Consider the following 17075-nt stretch of genomic DNA (forward strand, 5'->3'; position numbering starts at 1 on the left):
CCTTTGCCCTGCTTCATTTTGAACTCCAAGGCCAAACTTGCCAGTTGTTCCTTTTATCTCTTGATTCCCTACTTTAGCATTCCAATCCCCTGTAATGAGAAGAACATCCTTCTTTGGTGTCATTTCTAGAAGTTGTTGTAGGTCTTCATAGAATTGGTCAATTTCACTTTCTTCAGCACCGGTAGTTGGTGCATAAACTTGGATTACTGTGATGTTAAAAGGTCTGCCTTGGATTCGTATCGAGATCATTCTGTCATTTTTGAGATTGCATCCCATTACAGCTTTTGCCACTCTTTTGTTGACTATGAGGGCCACTCCATTTCTGCTACAGGATTCTTGCCCACAGTAGTAGATATGATAGTCACCCGAACTGAATTTGCCCATTCCCTTCCATTTTAGTTCACTGATGCCCAGGATGTCGATATTTATTCTTGTCATCTCATTTTTGACCACATCCAGCTTACCTCCACTCATGGTTCTTACATTCCAGGTTCCTATGCAATATTTTTCTTTACAGCATCGGACTTTCCTTTCGCTTCCAGGCATAGTGATGTGGTAGAGTCTCCCTTATCCAAGACAAGCTTCCTGAGCCAACTCTGTTGCAGCCTCTGAGGAGGACCTAGAAAATGGAGTCACAGTATTATCCTCCCCCTTCCACCGTTTTCCTGCTCAGATCTCTTGAGTCCTAAAGTTACCCTCTTGTGCCTGATGGGGACTGTCCCAAAGTGCTGGGACAGTGATACCTGCTGCTGCTCCCCTGGGATAGGATGTAGTCACAGAAAAAAAAGGAGGGGCACAGGAGGAACTCAGAAACATCTTGGTCCTATGCATTGCTGCACAGACTTGAACTTTAGAGTAGGCACTGTTTGAAAAAGCATAGCTGATCGTACCTTTAAATGTCATCATCAGTACAGGCCATTGAAATTGCTAACATGGATTCTGCTAGAGGGTACCAATGTCTGTGTCTTAAAGAGAAACACTCTCATATTTGTTGCAGAGAAAAAGACATTACTGGAGGCTGGATAGTAAATGTCTTACACTATTTCAGAATGAATCTGGGACAAAGTATTACAAGGTAAGTGATAATACAATTCTCATTTTTTTCTTACTTATGTCAGTTTCCATATAAAGTGTCGTTCCCCTAATGTTAATCTGTAGTTGAAATCCTTCATTTACATCCTTTTATCTGCACAAGACTCTATTTGTGTATTAACTGTTGAAACCTGAATATCATAGGTATGTTAAAATTGAGGTGTTCTTTTAATGAAACTGCACCGTGTCTCTTGTGTACAGTTCTTTATCTGTTGATTTGTGTGTTACAGTGCCCAGCAATGCATGGATATTTTATGCCCCTTGAAACCACACTAGTGAATGTTTGAGGGACTGGGGTAACAGAAGTAGAATACTTCCTGAAGAAAAGGATAGCATATATGGGAGGAGGCAAAGGATTGAGAGAGCCAAAATTGATCCTGTCCTGTGACATAGCTGGGAGTAAGAAGGCTTACAAAGCACCTGACAGGCTGTAAAATTGAAAATAAACAATTATGTCTGCTTGCTGAGTGGATGGTGAAAGGTCTTCTCACTTTGGATATGGTATGGTGATTCTGTAATGATGAACTGGGTCATCAGGCTTCTATAGAAAGATTGATTCTATGGACAATGTAGCACCAGAGATGAAAGGCAATTCTAAACTGTATCATGGGAGGAAAATGCCAGTTGGGTCCAGAGCAAAGACAAAACTTTATTAGCAGCCCTAAAGAGGGACTAAAGCTAAGGCCACTCAGTGCTATCAAAATATTTCTAGTTGAGTTCAGTAGCATACATTTTTGTTATTGTTGCATATTTAACACCTTTTGTTTCCTTTAGGAGATTCCGCTTTCTGAAATTCTTCAGGTGACTCCGCCACGGGACTTCTCAAACGTGGTACAAGGCAGCAACCCACACTGCTTTGAAATAATCACTGACACCATGGTGTACTTTGTTGGCGAGAACAATGGCAGCAATCATCATAATCCTGTTTTGGCTGCTACTGGAGTGGGACTGGATGTAGCACAGAGCTGGGAGAAAGCTATTCGTCAAGCTTTGATGCCAGTCACGCCTCAGGCTAGCATTTGCACTGCTACAGGACAAGGGAAAGATCACAGTAAGAGCAGAGAAGCACTCTCTTCTTCCTAATGGAGATCTTTGAAGTTATGGGCCCTGGTTCAACAAAATATTTTATGGGTTGCTTATGCCTGCAACATGTCATGGGGCTGGCTCTGTATTTGAATTAGACCTTCAACTGCTGCATATTTAGCATTAGTTAGTACAGTGGCACCTCGACTTACGAACTACTTGACGTCCGACGTTTTTGACTTACGAGCGGAAAAAGTGGCCACGCGCTTACGATTTTTCCGACATCCGAAAGGAAAACACGTTCACGGCTAGATGTGGTTTCCTCAACTTACGAATTTTTCCGTTTCCAATGCATTCCTATGGGAAACCGCTTTTCCTATGGGAAACTCGACTTATAAAGTTTTCGACCTACGAGTGTGCATTCGGAATGGATTAAATTCGTAAGTCGAGGTCCCACTGTACGTCAGTGCTGTGCCTCTTGGAGTTGATTCCTGTCTTGCTAATTCTACATATGTAACAATTAAGGGCCTGATTTTAAAACTGAAACTGTGTGGAACACCATATGAGTAAGTAATGCAACTCTTCCTAGCCCGGTGTTGAAAGCAGGCCTCATGCTGCTAGTGTAGCCTTTCCAAAAATTATTTCCCTTGCTGTGTGAGTTGTAGCCATTTACTAAACTCACCTGAAGTCATGCCATTTATATTCTAACTATAGAGCAAGTAGGACCCTGCTTGTAGAATGCTGACGTGTAACACAGCTTCTGTAGAGGAACTGAGAAGTCAATTTGGCTTACAGAAAAAAAACATGCAGAGAACTGTTGTCCTAGGAGCAGGAGGAACTGTGAACTGATGGCAGGAAGAGAGAGGGTGGTGACATGGGTGTTGACGGTGAAGAGGAGGATTGGGATCCTGGGAGAAAGAGAAATGAGTAGGCAGTGGGCTAAGGAAGGCATGACCTGAGGGAAGAACAGGTGGAATTACAACATGCATGCTTCATAGCCAAGAACAGTGCATTTGTGTAGGGTGGGGGACAGGTGGCTAAAAAGAAGGGTAGTGGGGTGGAACAGCTTGGACTGGATTTTTCATGATTTTCCTTGTATTAAAAATAAGGCTGAGTCCTGGCACATTGCAGCTCTGAGCTAGAGGCACAGAATGGAAAACTTGTGATGAAAAGCAGGACTGGGTTGCCTGACTGTTGAATTAAAGGAGATTCTGGCAATGCTTAATGCCCCAAAGACTGGTGTTTAGGTTCAGACCTGTGTAACAGTCAAGCAATACCTTCTGTAAGCCTATTTGACTTGTACATAAGAAAAACGTATGTGCTTACAAATTCCTTAGTTCCTTTGAGATGGAGACATAAGGAGAGAGAGCAAATGTCTTGAAGGATGGAGGAACACGGGCAATGTTGATGGCCAGGAACAAAATAGAACTGAGGAAAAAATTGTGGTAGAGTTCAGTGCAAGGGAGATTTTGAAAGCTGTCTGTTAGGGGAACACAAAGAGGTGTTTGGAAATGTGATGCAGAGTGCTAAGGCTACATTTCACATATTACTTGGAATGTCAATAAATGTTTGGCTGCTAGGACATTGGTCTTTCATTGTAATACTGCTTCCACATTAAGAACATGTATATTTTCTCATTGCAGAAGAATTATCTGTCAGCATTTCTGTTTCAAATTGCCAGATCCAAGAAAATGTGGTGAGTCACAAAATGTAAATACTATTGTAGCTGGATTGTTATCAGTTGTCCCCCGATGGCTATTTTATATCAAAATAATTGGAGATAAAGACAAATGAAAAGCTGAAGAACACATTGTTCCCATTAGGCAACCTAGCTTATTTAATACAATGACTTGTATGAAAAAAAAATCTATATATGGTAAAGTTTCTTAACCTTTTTAGTAGTGAGCAATGCAAAAAGAGAAGCCTTGTAAAGGATACTTTTTAAGTTTGATCCCTTCCCCCACTTGATATGCAGGAATTGAACCAAATACAATAAATATTACTGCCAAATTTTGAACTTATAATTTAAAGCAGTTATCAGTTGTTGGATGAGAATTAAGGCTTATTATTATTATTATTTTTAAAATACTATTGTTGGGGGCTGCCTTTTTGATAGTTATTTCCCAAAAGGAGGAATGACTTTGTTTCCCAAGCATGAAATGTGCATCCATGTTCTGATCTAAAACCATACTTCAATGCCTTCTTATAGTAGGTTATCTGGGGGAAGGGAAACCCCATAATCTAGGTAGGAAAACAAATGCTGCTGTCCTTTGCCCAGTTACTTGAAAGCAAGCCTCATTGAATTTGACAGAACGTCTAAATGAATATGTATAGGATTTGTAGTTTTGGTAGAACATTGGTAGGATAATTGAAATGTTTTGGGATGCGGGTGGCGCTGTGGTCAAAACCACTGATAAATTGCATTTCCATGCACTCTGGCTTCCATCACGGTGTTCCGTTGCTCCAGAAGCGGTTTAGTCATGCTGGCCACATGACCCAGAAAGCTGCCTGTGGACAAATGCCGGCTCCCTCAGACTGAAGCGAGATGAGTGCAGCAGCCCCATAGTCACCTTTGACTGGAGTTAACTGTCCAGGGGTCCTTTACCTTACCTTTACCTAATTGAAATGTTTTATTTTATTGGTAGTTTAGGTGATGTGTGGTTTGTACTCTGCTTCCTTAGTCTTTTGTTTATTATATTAGTGATATGCCTGCCAAGTTTGCAGGATAGAGGACCTATGTTTCTTCTTTGTGATCTCTGGGCATTCACACATGTTGGTTCAGTGCCTGTTCAGAGCTCTTTGGGAAATGTCTCTAGCTAGGCTAGAGTTTTAGTACGTGTCCTGTCCCCCACCTTTCATGTGCCCATATCAAAACAGCATGGCTTCCACCTTTGTGCTCAGTTTTCTTTCTCCCTCATCTCCAGGCTGACTTTTGTTTGCGAGGCAGACAGGTTCTTCTAGTCAAGCACTGCTTAGTGTGAGGTCAGAATGTTCTCTGGAATGTGTCCAGAAATTCTGGAATGTTTTCCTGTGGATCACCTTAGAGCAGGTCTGGTGGTGGCTAAATGAGTTTTACCCAGTGCCAGTGACATAAATGAGGTAGTGATGCCAAATCTGGGGCCCATATTACAAATATGTGTGACAATGTGCTTACTGCAAGTACAGTTGTCAGGAATCCATCATTGGTTGCAGCTCCTCTTTTGCATATAGAGATTACATCTACAATGTGGCAAATGTCCTTGATTGGCCATGCTAAAGAAACAAAGATCTATGGTTCTCATGGGATTTTCATATACAGTAGACTGGTCTTAGCATATGAGCACACCTTCATGCTGACAGAAAGGCTGGTTTGTATGCTTTATCATTACACAGCTGGAGAAAAGTTTAAGGAATACAGATTGCACTGCAGTTTGTAAATTTGCAAATAAATTACAAATAAATTTGTAAATGTTATTTTTGTATGTTGTTCCCATCTCTGTCACACAAGTTACTATATGTGGTAAACAATGCTATCATGAACAGGTTTTAACAGGTGGGAATGGACCTTTATACTCCCCTTTTTTGGAGTAATTTTTAATTGGGTTATAAACAAAGACTTACTTTCCCTTTTTGTATCCATGAAGTGTAGCTCTTAACATTCTAGCGTCTGCCTCTGTCACTGAAGTAATTGAACATAATATTTACCTTCCCCTGCCTGCACCCTCTCTTCCCCTAGGATATTAGTTCCGTATACCAGATTTTTGCTGATGAGGTGCTTGGCTCTGGTCAGTTTGGTGTTGTGTATGGAGGTAAGTTTGACTAAACAATCACTGCAAGTTCAGACTTGTGATATTTGGTTTTGCTTCATGCTAGATCTTCTCTCAATTTAGGAGAAAGTAATTCAATAGTTCCAGTCCGAGAGACACTTTCTGCCTCTTACGCAATTGCTTGCCTGGTTTACAACATTAATTCCCATTCAGTTGGTTCTTCTGTTACCTTGCAGAAGTTATGGAATGTTACTGTTGAGTTGCCTTTCTTTTTAATCTAGTGAAAATAAGCCTATATTTTTTGTACCTTTTACTTACACTTAAATCTTTAAGGCAGGTACTCTTTCTGCTTGCTCCATGCAACTATCTTCCAGAGCAGTTATTGTACCCTGACTAATTACAGAATCACCAGTACTGAATAAAGAACTCCAGGTGAGGTCTAGCTAGGCCTCTAAAATAGTAGTAGTGTGGTGTCCTTGTAGCATTTCTTTAGCATTCTTTCTGCCCCTTATGTATATTTTGTGCATATCTCAAATAAACTGATCAGCTTTTCTCATTAATGCTATGAGTTTCAAGGCTCTTGTATGTTTTATTCCATATCAGCTGAAGTGCAATGTGATAGAAGCTAGGGTTGTCCTGTAGGTAGAATCTGGATTCTGATCTTAACCCTTTTATTAACTCACTCGGTAATTCTGAGCCATTTTATTAACTCAACCTAAATTCCTCATCTGTGGAAGATAAGTAGTAATTTTATTTTATAAGTGAGTGTGGTTAAAACTGTGAATATAAGCAAGTTTCTTTGCACATTCAAAGCTATAATGTTTGTAATACATGAAGAGTCCCTGAAGGAGCAACTTTTGAAATTCTGACTTGTTTCAAGCAAACTCTGTTGCCTCTCACTTCTGCACTTTGAGAGTGGAGCTAAACAATGATTTTGTTGAATTAGGCTCTATGCCCATATTAGTAAAAGGTGTACCAAAAATATCCCCATGCAAATTAAGGACTGAAGAAGCAGCCCATCCCACTAAAATGAAAGTGTTATTCTCACCTTGGACATGCAGGGATTTTGGTCTTAAGGTGAGATTAGATCTTAACCACAGAGATCTAGGCAGCAGAGCAATACCGTAATTGCCTTAAGCAGGGGGAAGCACTTTGCTATGATACAAGCTTCAGCACTTTGCATGCTTCATCTGAGATTGTGATTAGGGTTATACTACTTCCCCATCCTCTTTCTCATGTGTCATGTAGACTTCACATTTGCATAGGAACCTGAATGCTTCAAGTGCAACAGATGCAGATGCCTTATTCATGCAAACTGTACAGTACATTCTTAATATTGTGGTGTACAGATCATCTGGCCGGAGCCCCTATGCAAGCATGAAATCTACCATGTCAGATGGGGATAAGAGGCAAGCTCTCTCCTCTCATGTGTATTGGTTGAAAATCTGTAAATGACAGATATATTTCCCTCTCTGTTTTTAATATTTAAATACATATTTATCACGAATATCTACCTTCTGTGCAAAAAGTTTGTTTCTGACTCTCCTTGTTAGGTTGCAGATACTAAAGTGTGTACTCTGTGTGTGTTTATGTAGGAAAACATAGGAAGACTGGAAGGGATGTGGCAATTAAAGTCATTGATAAAATGCGATTCCCCACAAAACAGGAAAGTCAGCTGCGCAATGAAGTGGCCATTTTGCAGGTACAAAGATTATTTGAATCTGTTATGTTACATAATAGGAATAAAATTATTATTGAAATACTGTGAGTAGGTGAGCAATCAGAGGCTTGAATCTACATGTTTTCAGAGTTGTGAACATACAGCGTTTCTCATTGTTGACATAGCTGGGTTCAATCTCTGCGAAGTCTTGCTTTTGTATATTTTAATATTCCTGCTATAGTAGTTTCTGAGCTGCACAGGAAAACTGTAAAAAGAGCCATAGCTTGTGTTTTCTATCTACAAATATTGCTAGGGACTGTGCTAGTGCTTTCTAAACAATAAAGCATAGCCAGGACCTAGGCAGATATTTTCTGATTTTCAGTTACATAATGGTGGTACATTTTTCATGACAATATTAAATATGTTTCCTAGAATTTGCACCACCCTGGGATTGTAAACCTGGAATGTATGTTTGAAACTCCAGAAAGGGTTTTTGTTGTAATGGAAAAACTTCATGGCGATATGTTGGAGATGATTCTTTCCAGTGAGAAAAGCCGGCTTCCAGAAAGAATCACCAAATTCATGGTCACTCAGGTGGGTCTGCTCTCAATAATGGCTTGTACAGTTCTGTTGTCACACATTCAGGGCAGGTTACAACTATTTAAAACAGACTGTTAAAACAATTTAAATAAAACAACAGGAAACTACATTTTCATAACATGTTGGGAAAATATTATATACAAAGTGACTAAGTAGGGCTCTGGATCTGGATCTCCTAATATTTATTACATACCAAGTAGGAATCTTGGTAGATTGAGATTCCTTTTTATTGCTGTTCACAAAGAAGCACCTTTCACAAACAAGCAGTGAAATAGTGACTCAAGTGTATTCAATATTCTGCTAATTCGTCACTTGGGGGGGGGGAATTCCAAAATGAATAGCTTGTATGTGATGGAAAAGTTGTAGAGGATGGAAAAATTCAAGGTAGTTTCACAACATGTCTGGTAGGGCAGCCTCTTGCACAACAAGTGAACCTGTTGCTTTCGACTCCATGGCATGGTCCAGCTGCTGAACCCTCTGCCTCTAGAGTGCCTGACCCCTTCTTTGTGGTACCAGTCATGTTCTCTTCCCCAGCTGCTCCCTTAATTTTTTTCTGTTGACCCTAAAGTAGCAGCAGCCCTGGCACCAAAGGTCCTCTTCAGAACCAGGCACTCTGGGTAATGTGACCAGGAAAATGTCTGTTCAACTTCCATGGTTTGCCACGGCAGGGAGGTGGGAAACTTGTCAGTCCACCATGGATTGGAGTTGCGCTTGGCTTCTCAAGCAAAGCACTGCCTCCTAGGCTCAGTGGTGGGTGAGTGGGCAGCAGGTTGGGCTGGTGAGCTAGCACTGGTTTGTGGACAGCATTGAGAAATAGATCTCCACTAGTGCAATGGCCTTCATACTAGGAACCTAGGAAGCTGCCTTATACAGGAGCAAGACCATTGGTCCATCTAGCTCAGTACTGTGTACATTGATTGGCAGTGGCTCTGTAGGGTTTTAGGCAGAGTCTTTCCTAGTCATGCCTGGAAATGTTGGGGATTGAACCAGGGACCTTCTACATGCAAGGCAGATGATCTGCCACTGAACTATGGCCCTTCCCCACTAACGATTTGACAGCATCGGCTCCAACCTCAGTCTCATGTGAAGGTGGGCCTTTTCTTCCCCTCCCTAGCCCTAACATCTTTCAGAAGAGGGGCTGAGGAGGACTCCTGGTGATCCTTAAACTGAATGTAATTTCACCTGTCTTTTAGGCAGTTCTTGGACTCATAATATGTTGCATCTCTTTCTCTGTGAATGATTTTGAAAATACTTTTTTCCTTTTATTTTCTTAGATACTTGTTGCTTTGAGGAATTTACACTTCAAGAATATAGTGCACTGTGATTTAAAACCTGAAAATGTACTATTAGCATCAGCAGAGCCATTTCCTCAGGTGGGAAAGAATGAAGTATTTTTTTTAATGGTTGTGTATTCTGCAGGAGGAAATATAGGATAAAATGTTCATTAACTCTGTATTTTTATGCCATTTGGGAACAAAGCAACATCTTTTGTACTTTGAATACATCTCATAAAACAATTCTCCCCACACCAGTGTTTGTAGGTCTCTGAGAGAATTGTTACCAAGCCCTAAAGTTAGAACCATTCCTTATGATTTACCAAGTGGCCTGGTTGGACACTTCAGGTATCAGTGTGTCATTTTTCTAATGAGCAATTCTTGCAAAATTGTATGTTGGCGCACAACTCCCTACCCCCATCTGTTTTGTTTTAAAGAGTTGGCTATTAACAGTTAATGCATTTTTGATACTGATGTTCAGTTCAAGGTAATTTAATCAAGGGATATTTCTTTTACAGGTGAAGCTGTGCGATTTTGGTTTTGCACGTATTATTGGTGAGAAGTCTTTCCGGAGGTCTGTAGTGGGAACTCCAGCTTATCTCGCCCCAGAGGTGCTTAGAAGTAAGGGCTACAATAGATCTCTGGATATGTGGTCAGTGGGAGTCATCGTCTACGTGAGCCTTAGTGGTACATTTCCATTTAATGAGGATGAAGACATAAATGACCAGATTCAAAATGCAGCATTTATGTACCCACCAAATCCCTGGAAGGAAATATCTAGTGAAGGTAAAATATTTCCCATGTGGTAGTAATCTGTATTTTAGACTATAAGGCATGGCATTTAGTGTGAATGGGACCATGGAATTATAAGATAATTAGGACGAAAAAAGTGCTGTTATTCAGGAGTTATTGCAAAACATTTTACGGTAACAACAACAACAACAACAACAACAACAACAACAACAACAACAACAATTTATTATTCATACCCCGCCTATCTGGCTGGGTTTTCCCAGCCGCTCTGGGCGGTTTCCAACAGAAAAATAAAATACAATAATTTATTAAACATTAAAAGCCTCCCTAAACAGGGCTGCTTCAGATGTCTTCTAAAAATCTGGTAGCTGTTTTTCTCTTTGACATCTGGTGGGAGGGCGTTCCACAGGGCGGGCGCCACTACCAAGAAGGCCCTCTGCCTGGTTCTCTGCAACTTGGCTTCTCGCAATGAGGGAACCGCCAGAACGCCCTCGGTGCTGGACCTCAGTGTCAGGGCAGAACGATGGGGGTGAATAGAAAATATTCATTTATTGCACTTGTATTCCACCTTTCTTTCCAAGTAACTCAACATAGTGTACAGGCACCTGCCTCTACCTTGCTTTTTATCCCTTCAACAATCTTGTAGGGTTTGAGACTGACAGATAGCAAGGTCACCCAATGAGATGCACAGCTGGAAAACAGATGTGAATCTGGCTCTTCCAGATCCTGGTTGAATGCTAACCACTATACTGCAGATGGGTCTCCAGCACAGATGAATAAAAGGCTTTAATCTTCTGCTTCATGTTATAGGGCCTGGTTTGGAAGGTTGTTAGATTTTTCCTGAAAATCCTAGAGCTATGGCCCTGTCAGGCATTATATTTAGGGCTTTCCCAATGCCTGCTGTAGAAAGGAAAAGAGCCACCAATTATCATACTGGACCCTGGGAACCCTATGTGAAAACATGCCTGTAGATCAGTGTTTTTCAGTTGGTGTAATGTGTTATTCAGCAATGCACTTCTTGGTACACAGCCCTTTCCAAAGTTGTCTTGCTTCCTCCCATGCCTATAGTCGGTGTTTCCCAGAAAAAAAGAACTTTACTTGTGCTTAAAGCTTGCTAATGTCATGTTTAGTTTTCAGCACTGGTGTGTAGATATTGACAATATGGAACTTATTATTTAGGTCTGTTGCATACCTTTTGCAGCAAATGTACACTCTGAAAAACTGTTTCAATAGTAGGTGTCAATTTGTACCGAAAGCATCCAAACTTAGCATCCCATGCATGTTACTCAGAAGTAAATGCTGCTCTGTTCAAAAGTAAGGTAAAGATAAAGGGACCCTTGACCATTAGGTCCAGTCGTGACCGACTCTGGGGTTGTGGTGCTCATCTCGTGTTATTGGCTGAGGGAGCCGGCGTACAGCTTCCAGGTCATGTGGCCAGCATGACAAAGCCGCTTCTGGCGAACCAGAGCAGCGCACGGAAACACCGTTTACCTTCCTGTTTGGATCGGTACCTATTTATCTACTTGCACTTTGACGTGCTTTCGAACTGCTAGGTTGGCAGGAGCTGGGACCGAGCAACGGGAGCTCACCCCGTTGTAGGGATTCGAACTGCCGACCTTCTGATCGGCAAGCCCTAGGCTCTGTGGTTTAACCCGTCTGTTCAAAAGTACTTACTCCCAATTTAGATGTGTGTAATCTTTCAGCAGTATGATACAATTCAAAATTTCTAAAACAAATAGAAGTCTTATTGTTGACTTCAGATGAATTCCACCCGTATGACACAAACTGTGTGTGTAGTACTGTTTCACAAACTCACAAACTTTCCTTTGTCTCTTAATTACTATTTTTTCCTTCAGAATTATTATTGTGGGTGACAGGAAAGACAAAATACTTATATTTATTACTTTTTTCTCTTCCTTGCTCCTCCAGCTATCGATTTAATAAACAACCTGCTTCAAGTGAAGATGAGAAAACGTTACAGTGTTGACAAATCACTTAGTCACCCGTGGTTACAGGTATAGCTAATGCATACCAGCTTTATTGTGTTATATGTTACCCAGTTCAATTACATGAATCATAATCTGACTCAAGTAGTTGACAGGTCTTGTATAAATGAAATCTTGGAAAGTTTATTTGATTCAATTTGAGTAGAGCTATCTATTTTTCCTTCCTCTCTTTTTTTGGGCATGATGAGAGTTTGTTTAATTTGGTCTGGGTTTAGCATTATGCACTGGGTTATTTGAAATAATAGATGTTAAGAGTCATAGTTTTGGGATTTAGAGTGATGTCTCTGATACCCATTACTTTATAGCATTGGTTGTTGTTTCTAACTAGATGTCTGAAACCCACTTTTGCTGAGCTAAAGTATATGACTTGGTGATGGAGACAGTACTTGAAAGGAAGAATCAGCTGACAGAAAGAAGGGTTGTTAAACCCTTCCACTGGTTTTCCTCTGTAAAAGCTTTCCTGAACCCCCATTTTGGAATCCAGATAGAGAGTAAAAACCCAACTTAAACTGTCTTGAGGGAAAGGTACTTGGAGAGGATCTCCTGTGAGCATCCCATTTCCATATCTTGATAATTAGCTGCATTTATTTATTTTTTTGCAAAAAGCACCTCCCTCTAAGCTTGGCTCTAATTAAGTGTAAGGATGGTGAGCATTGCTACAGTGGAGGTCTATTATCTTGACCCTTGCCTGTTCTTTGTGACCCAGACAGCACTTGTATCATTGAATGTGAAAGATGTTGCGGCTTACTTTGCTGTTAGGCAGGCATGAAGGTAGGCATACTGGGGTCTTGCAAGGGTTAGAAAGTAATGTGATTAACTGGCATGAAATTAATGTGTTACATTGGTTTGATACAGAGGCTGTGGTGAGAGTGAGGAACTTGTCTACCATCAGAACTGAATATTGTTGGGTAACACACTGTGCTTTTAGAAATGAATCACTGTGTTCAGAAACAACTAATCTAAACTTTTCTTTTTAGGATTATCAAACTTGGCTTGATCTTCGGGAGTTTGAAACTCGCATCGGAGAGCGTTATATTACCCATGAAAGTGATGATGCTCGCTGGGAAGAACATGCGTATGAGCACAATCTTGTATACCCCAAACATTTCATTATGGCCCCCAATCCAGATGATATGGAGGAAGACCCATAATTGTTAACCAGGGAAAGGCACTTAACTTAAACCATTACTGATACTCTGATGGAGCGAGTATTGCTCTTTGCTCTTCAGTCTATAAAGCAGTGAAAGATCTTCCATCAGTTTTTGGGTGGACTAGATGATTTGCGAAAGGCTCCACATCTCTAGTTACTATGACTATGAATGTGATCCAGCACTGGGTTAAAAGCCATGAAATATTTGTGTAACATTGCCTTACTGGTACATCGCAGTGATGTTACTGGCCGATGAAGTGCACAGAGACTTGATGTAGTATGTGAAATTTCCAGGGTTTTTGTAGTTTACACAGTAACAAAATAATTTTAATGGTTTTCTAGTTCCTACCTACTAAGCCATAGAATACTATTTTCTGGTATTTAGATACATCTGTTATGAAGCTGTAGAGAAACCTGAAATATATACCATGACCAAATAACTACAACAGTGCTTGATTTTTAAGCCCCATACAAAACACTGGTAGAATATTTATTTAGCAGGTATGAGTTTGAAAAGCAATAAAAGTAAAGGGAGCCAATAATTTTAGGGCAGATATGTGGTCCTGCTTAACTAGAGCAGCCCCTTGATGTATGGAAGTGCAGAGCACTAAAAGTACTCCATAATCCCACTTAATACAGACAAGGTGTGTTTTCGCCTTTACACTTACATTAGGAGAACAGTAAAGCATTATGGTGAATTATCATTGTGTGGCAGATGTTAGTGTGACCTTGAGGCTTATGGAGGGCTTTCAGCCTTCATTTATCCATAGACCAGGATCCAGAGATGTGATTTGCATACTGCTGCAAAGAAAAAAGTGCTCCACTGGTTGTTTTTTGGGCGCAACAGTTCCATGTGCTAGACATAAACTTTTTAAAGCATTTGGTTTCTTCTGCAGTGGGAATTGTTGCACCAGATAGAATAAACTGCAGCTCCTGCTGTGTGTATTGTTCCCTCTCACATACCACATATTTGGCTCCAGAAAATTAGCACCCACTGCACAACTAAGATCTTCAGTTGTTGTGCTGTCATTCATTTTGGTCTGGAAGAGATTTGTCTGCTGCAGTTTGGCCCAAAAGAATATTTTAATTTCTTGAAAGGAATAAAATTTTACTTAATTTTCAATTAATTCAAGTACTGTAACTAGAATCCACAGTGTAATATATCCTTACGATCTCTGGTGTCATGGAAGAAGATGCGGTCATTTATGTTTCCAGATTGCTCTTTGCTTTCTGCTGTTTGCTTTTCTTCTGCCTTTATTAAATCCTGTAGTCTAGCAAAATCACTCTTAGCTGCTGGTGATCAGGGGGTTGTGGCCTTTTGCCTCCCACTTGCTGGGTTTGTCACTCAGAAGTTAAGGGTGGAAAGAGAGTTTGCCTCCCTCCCTCCTTCCCGTCCCACACAAAGTTACTTGTAAGGCACTCTGCTTGATGCAGTTGGCTTCTTCTTAAAAGATCTACTGATAGGAAAAGGATGGAAAGTGCCTTGAAGGGCTAAAACCTGTCACTCCTTTCTTCCTTTCCCTTCCTGCTAGCAGGTCTGCTTACAAAACACATTTAATCCACACAGTTCTCAATTACAGATGAGAATCAATTTGGCAAGCACTCCTAGATTAAGGAGTATGAATGGGTGGTACTTTATAGATAAAAAAGTTAACACAATTATATGAATTCATTTCCTGGCCACTGTTTGTTCCATCATAGTCTTAATTATTGCTGCCTGAATAGCAGCCTGTCAGTTCTGTTTTGCATCTGCTTTTCTTCTTTCTGATTTCCTGTCCATCTCCTTCCTCAGGTCGGTCTTCAGCATCTTCTCTTCTTCAACTGTCATCAGCTGACTTCTTTTCACTTTGCTTTCTCCCAGCATTTCATGCCCTCCTTTCACTTGCCCTGCATTCTGTGTCATTACAGAACTAGGCTTTACACTTGACATAAAAGTTATTCCTGTGCATGTCTGTGAATTACAACTATGTAAAGAGCAAGAGAGGAACACAGAAGAAGAATCTCAAAAATATTATCCCAATAAGAAAGGTCCAGTGCATACATTCCCTTAAATTAAACCACATTTTTTGATCCGGAGAAATGATGGAAGCAGCAGTTCAAGGACAAGCCATATGAAGATAACCTAAAGCAGTCTCAGAACATTAAAGGCTACTGGACAATCAGTGCAAACGTCACTAAAGTAAATCTAAAATAAAAACCTTGCTTAATTTTTTATTTAATCTCAACCAACTGTTCTATTTATAATAGATGACTGGCAAACAAATTAACTATCCTGGATCTAGTTATGAAGTTAACATTTTCAGGAAAATGTGGTCTACAATTGAAATAAGTTGTATATAAATGTCAGCAAGAACCAGATGTGCAGTTGAAGCGTTGTGTGAAATTTTCATGGCAACACTTGCTCTGGCCAAGGCATGTTGCTGTAGCTGTTGCAGCTGCAGGAAAAACTTCAAAGGAAGTTCCAACAGTGTGTGGCCCCATCTCTAGGATATAGCTTTATTTGATCATGACCTTTAAAAGCTGTTCATAGGCCAGTTTATTTTCCAAATCCTCTAACAGCAAAAGGATTTGGCCACCTCTCCATCTCTTCCTCTTGACCTTAAATTTATTCTGCATACTCTGTGAGCATTCAGTATAATGGAATTTTCTATGCTATACAATCTCCAATTAGATGCCGCAAGTAGAGGGAAATGTGTCGAATAATGGAGTACACTAAGATGGAGCAAGCTTTAGAAGAACCTTGTATAATTATTTAATTTGAAACAAATATTGTTGCTTGTAATGTTTTGTTGCTTTGCTGCAGTTGCCAGACAAACGTACAGACATACTCAATTTCAGTGGTAGCATTTCTCTAATGTGCAAATTTTAGATGAACAGTGCAATTCACAAACTCCTTATTTCAGTCTAGCAGGAGTGAAGCAGAACAAAGACTGCATGCCATTGGGGGTTACAGATTCAGAGTCTTATGAGGCATACGAGTTGGAATGGCGGGATATATGAAATATGGGTGTTTATTCTTCCATTTGTGTCTCCCTTGATTTATGTTCAGCTGAATGTGAGCGGCCTCATCTAAAAAATACTGAGGTAATGTGATGTGAAAATTCGGCCTGTGGCATTTTGATTTATGAAGACTATTTTGCATGTGCAACTCATCACAGGATGATGTTATCACTGAATAGAGAACATACATTTGTAAGTTCACTTAGATCCTACAATCCTTAAAGCAGTGTTTTGGACTCCAACTTTCATTAGCCCCAGCCACCACGTCTAATGGGCAAGGATAATGGGAGTAGGAATCTAGTAATATATGGAGGACCATGTGTTCACCACCATTTTAAAAAGGGGGTTGTAGTGTACCTATGGCCTGCTTCAAACCAGAATTTGATTAGGATCATGTGGATTGATTTATGATGGACTGCTGCATGGATGTTTCTGCATTGCACAGAATGTTTCACTAACTCACTGATGTTTATTTACTGTGACCCACATGAATCACTGGCCTAATTTCAGGCATACCGGTATTTGTTGAACAGATTTTGAGAGTCAGCTATGCACCTGCAGTTCTTCATTTCTTTGCTCTGTATTCAGAATACTTGGACTGAAACTTTTTGTATCTTATTTTGTTATCCCATTACAAACTCCAATTTTACATGGTAATTAATGTATGAAAGTACTGATTATGTAGGTAGAGTTACCTACATGACTGATGCTTTTATCATCGAAGTGAGTGGACAACCAAGAATCTGTTTGATGGCAGGAACTTTGCCAAAG

At 40.3% G+C, this 17075-nt stretch overlaps 1 protein-coding gene across 2 annotated transcripts in view; it reads left to right on the forward strand.

The window, feature by feature from the left end:
• PRKD3 (protein kinase D3) overlaps positions 1-14431 on the forward strand; it is a 49643-nt gene extending 35212 nt beyond the window's left edge. For both annotated transcript variants that reach the window (XM_088666509.1, XM_035108303.3), the window contains 10 exons: positions 998-1075; positions 1867-2143; positions 3759-3811; positions 5831-5903; positions 7457-7563; positions 7954-8115; positions 9396-9494; positions 9914-10181; positions 12078-12163; positions 13132-14431. In XM_088666509.1, coding sequence (XP_088522635.1) covers positions 998-1075; positions 1867-2143; positions 3759-3811; positions 5831-5903; positions 7457-7563; positions 7954-8115; positions 9396-9494; positions 9914-10181; positions 12078-12163; positions 13132-13305 — 1377 coding nt within the window. In that variant the 3' untranslated portion in view covers positions 13306-14431. The remainder of the gene's footprint in view (positions 1-997; positions 1076-1866; positions 2144-3758; positions 3812-5830; positions 5904-7456; positions 7564-7953; positions 8116-9395; positions 9495-9913; positions 10182-12077; positions 12164-13131) is intronic.
• The last annotated feature ends 2644 nt before the right edge of the window (positions 14432-17075 follow it).

Source organism: Zootoca vivipara, chromosome 3 (assembly GCF_965207765.1).
Source record: "Zootoca vivipara chromosome 3, rZooViv2.hap1.1, whole genome shotgun sequence".
In the NCBI taxonomy this organism is placed as follows: Eukaryota; Metazoa; Chordata; class Lepidosauria; order Squamata; family Lacertidae; genus Zootoca; species Zootoca vivipara.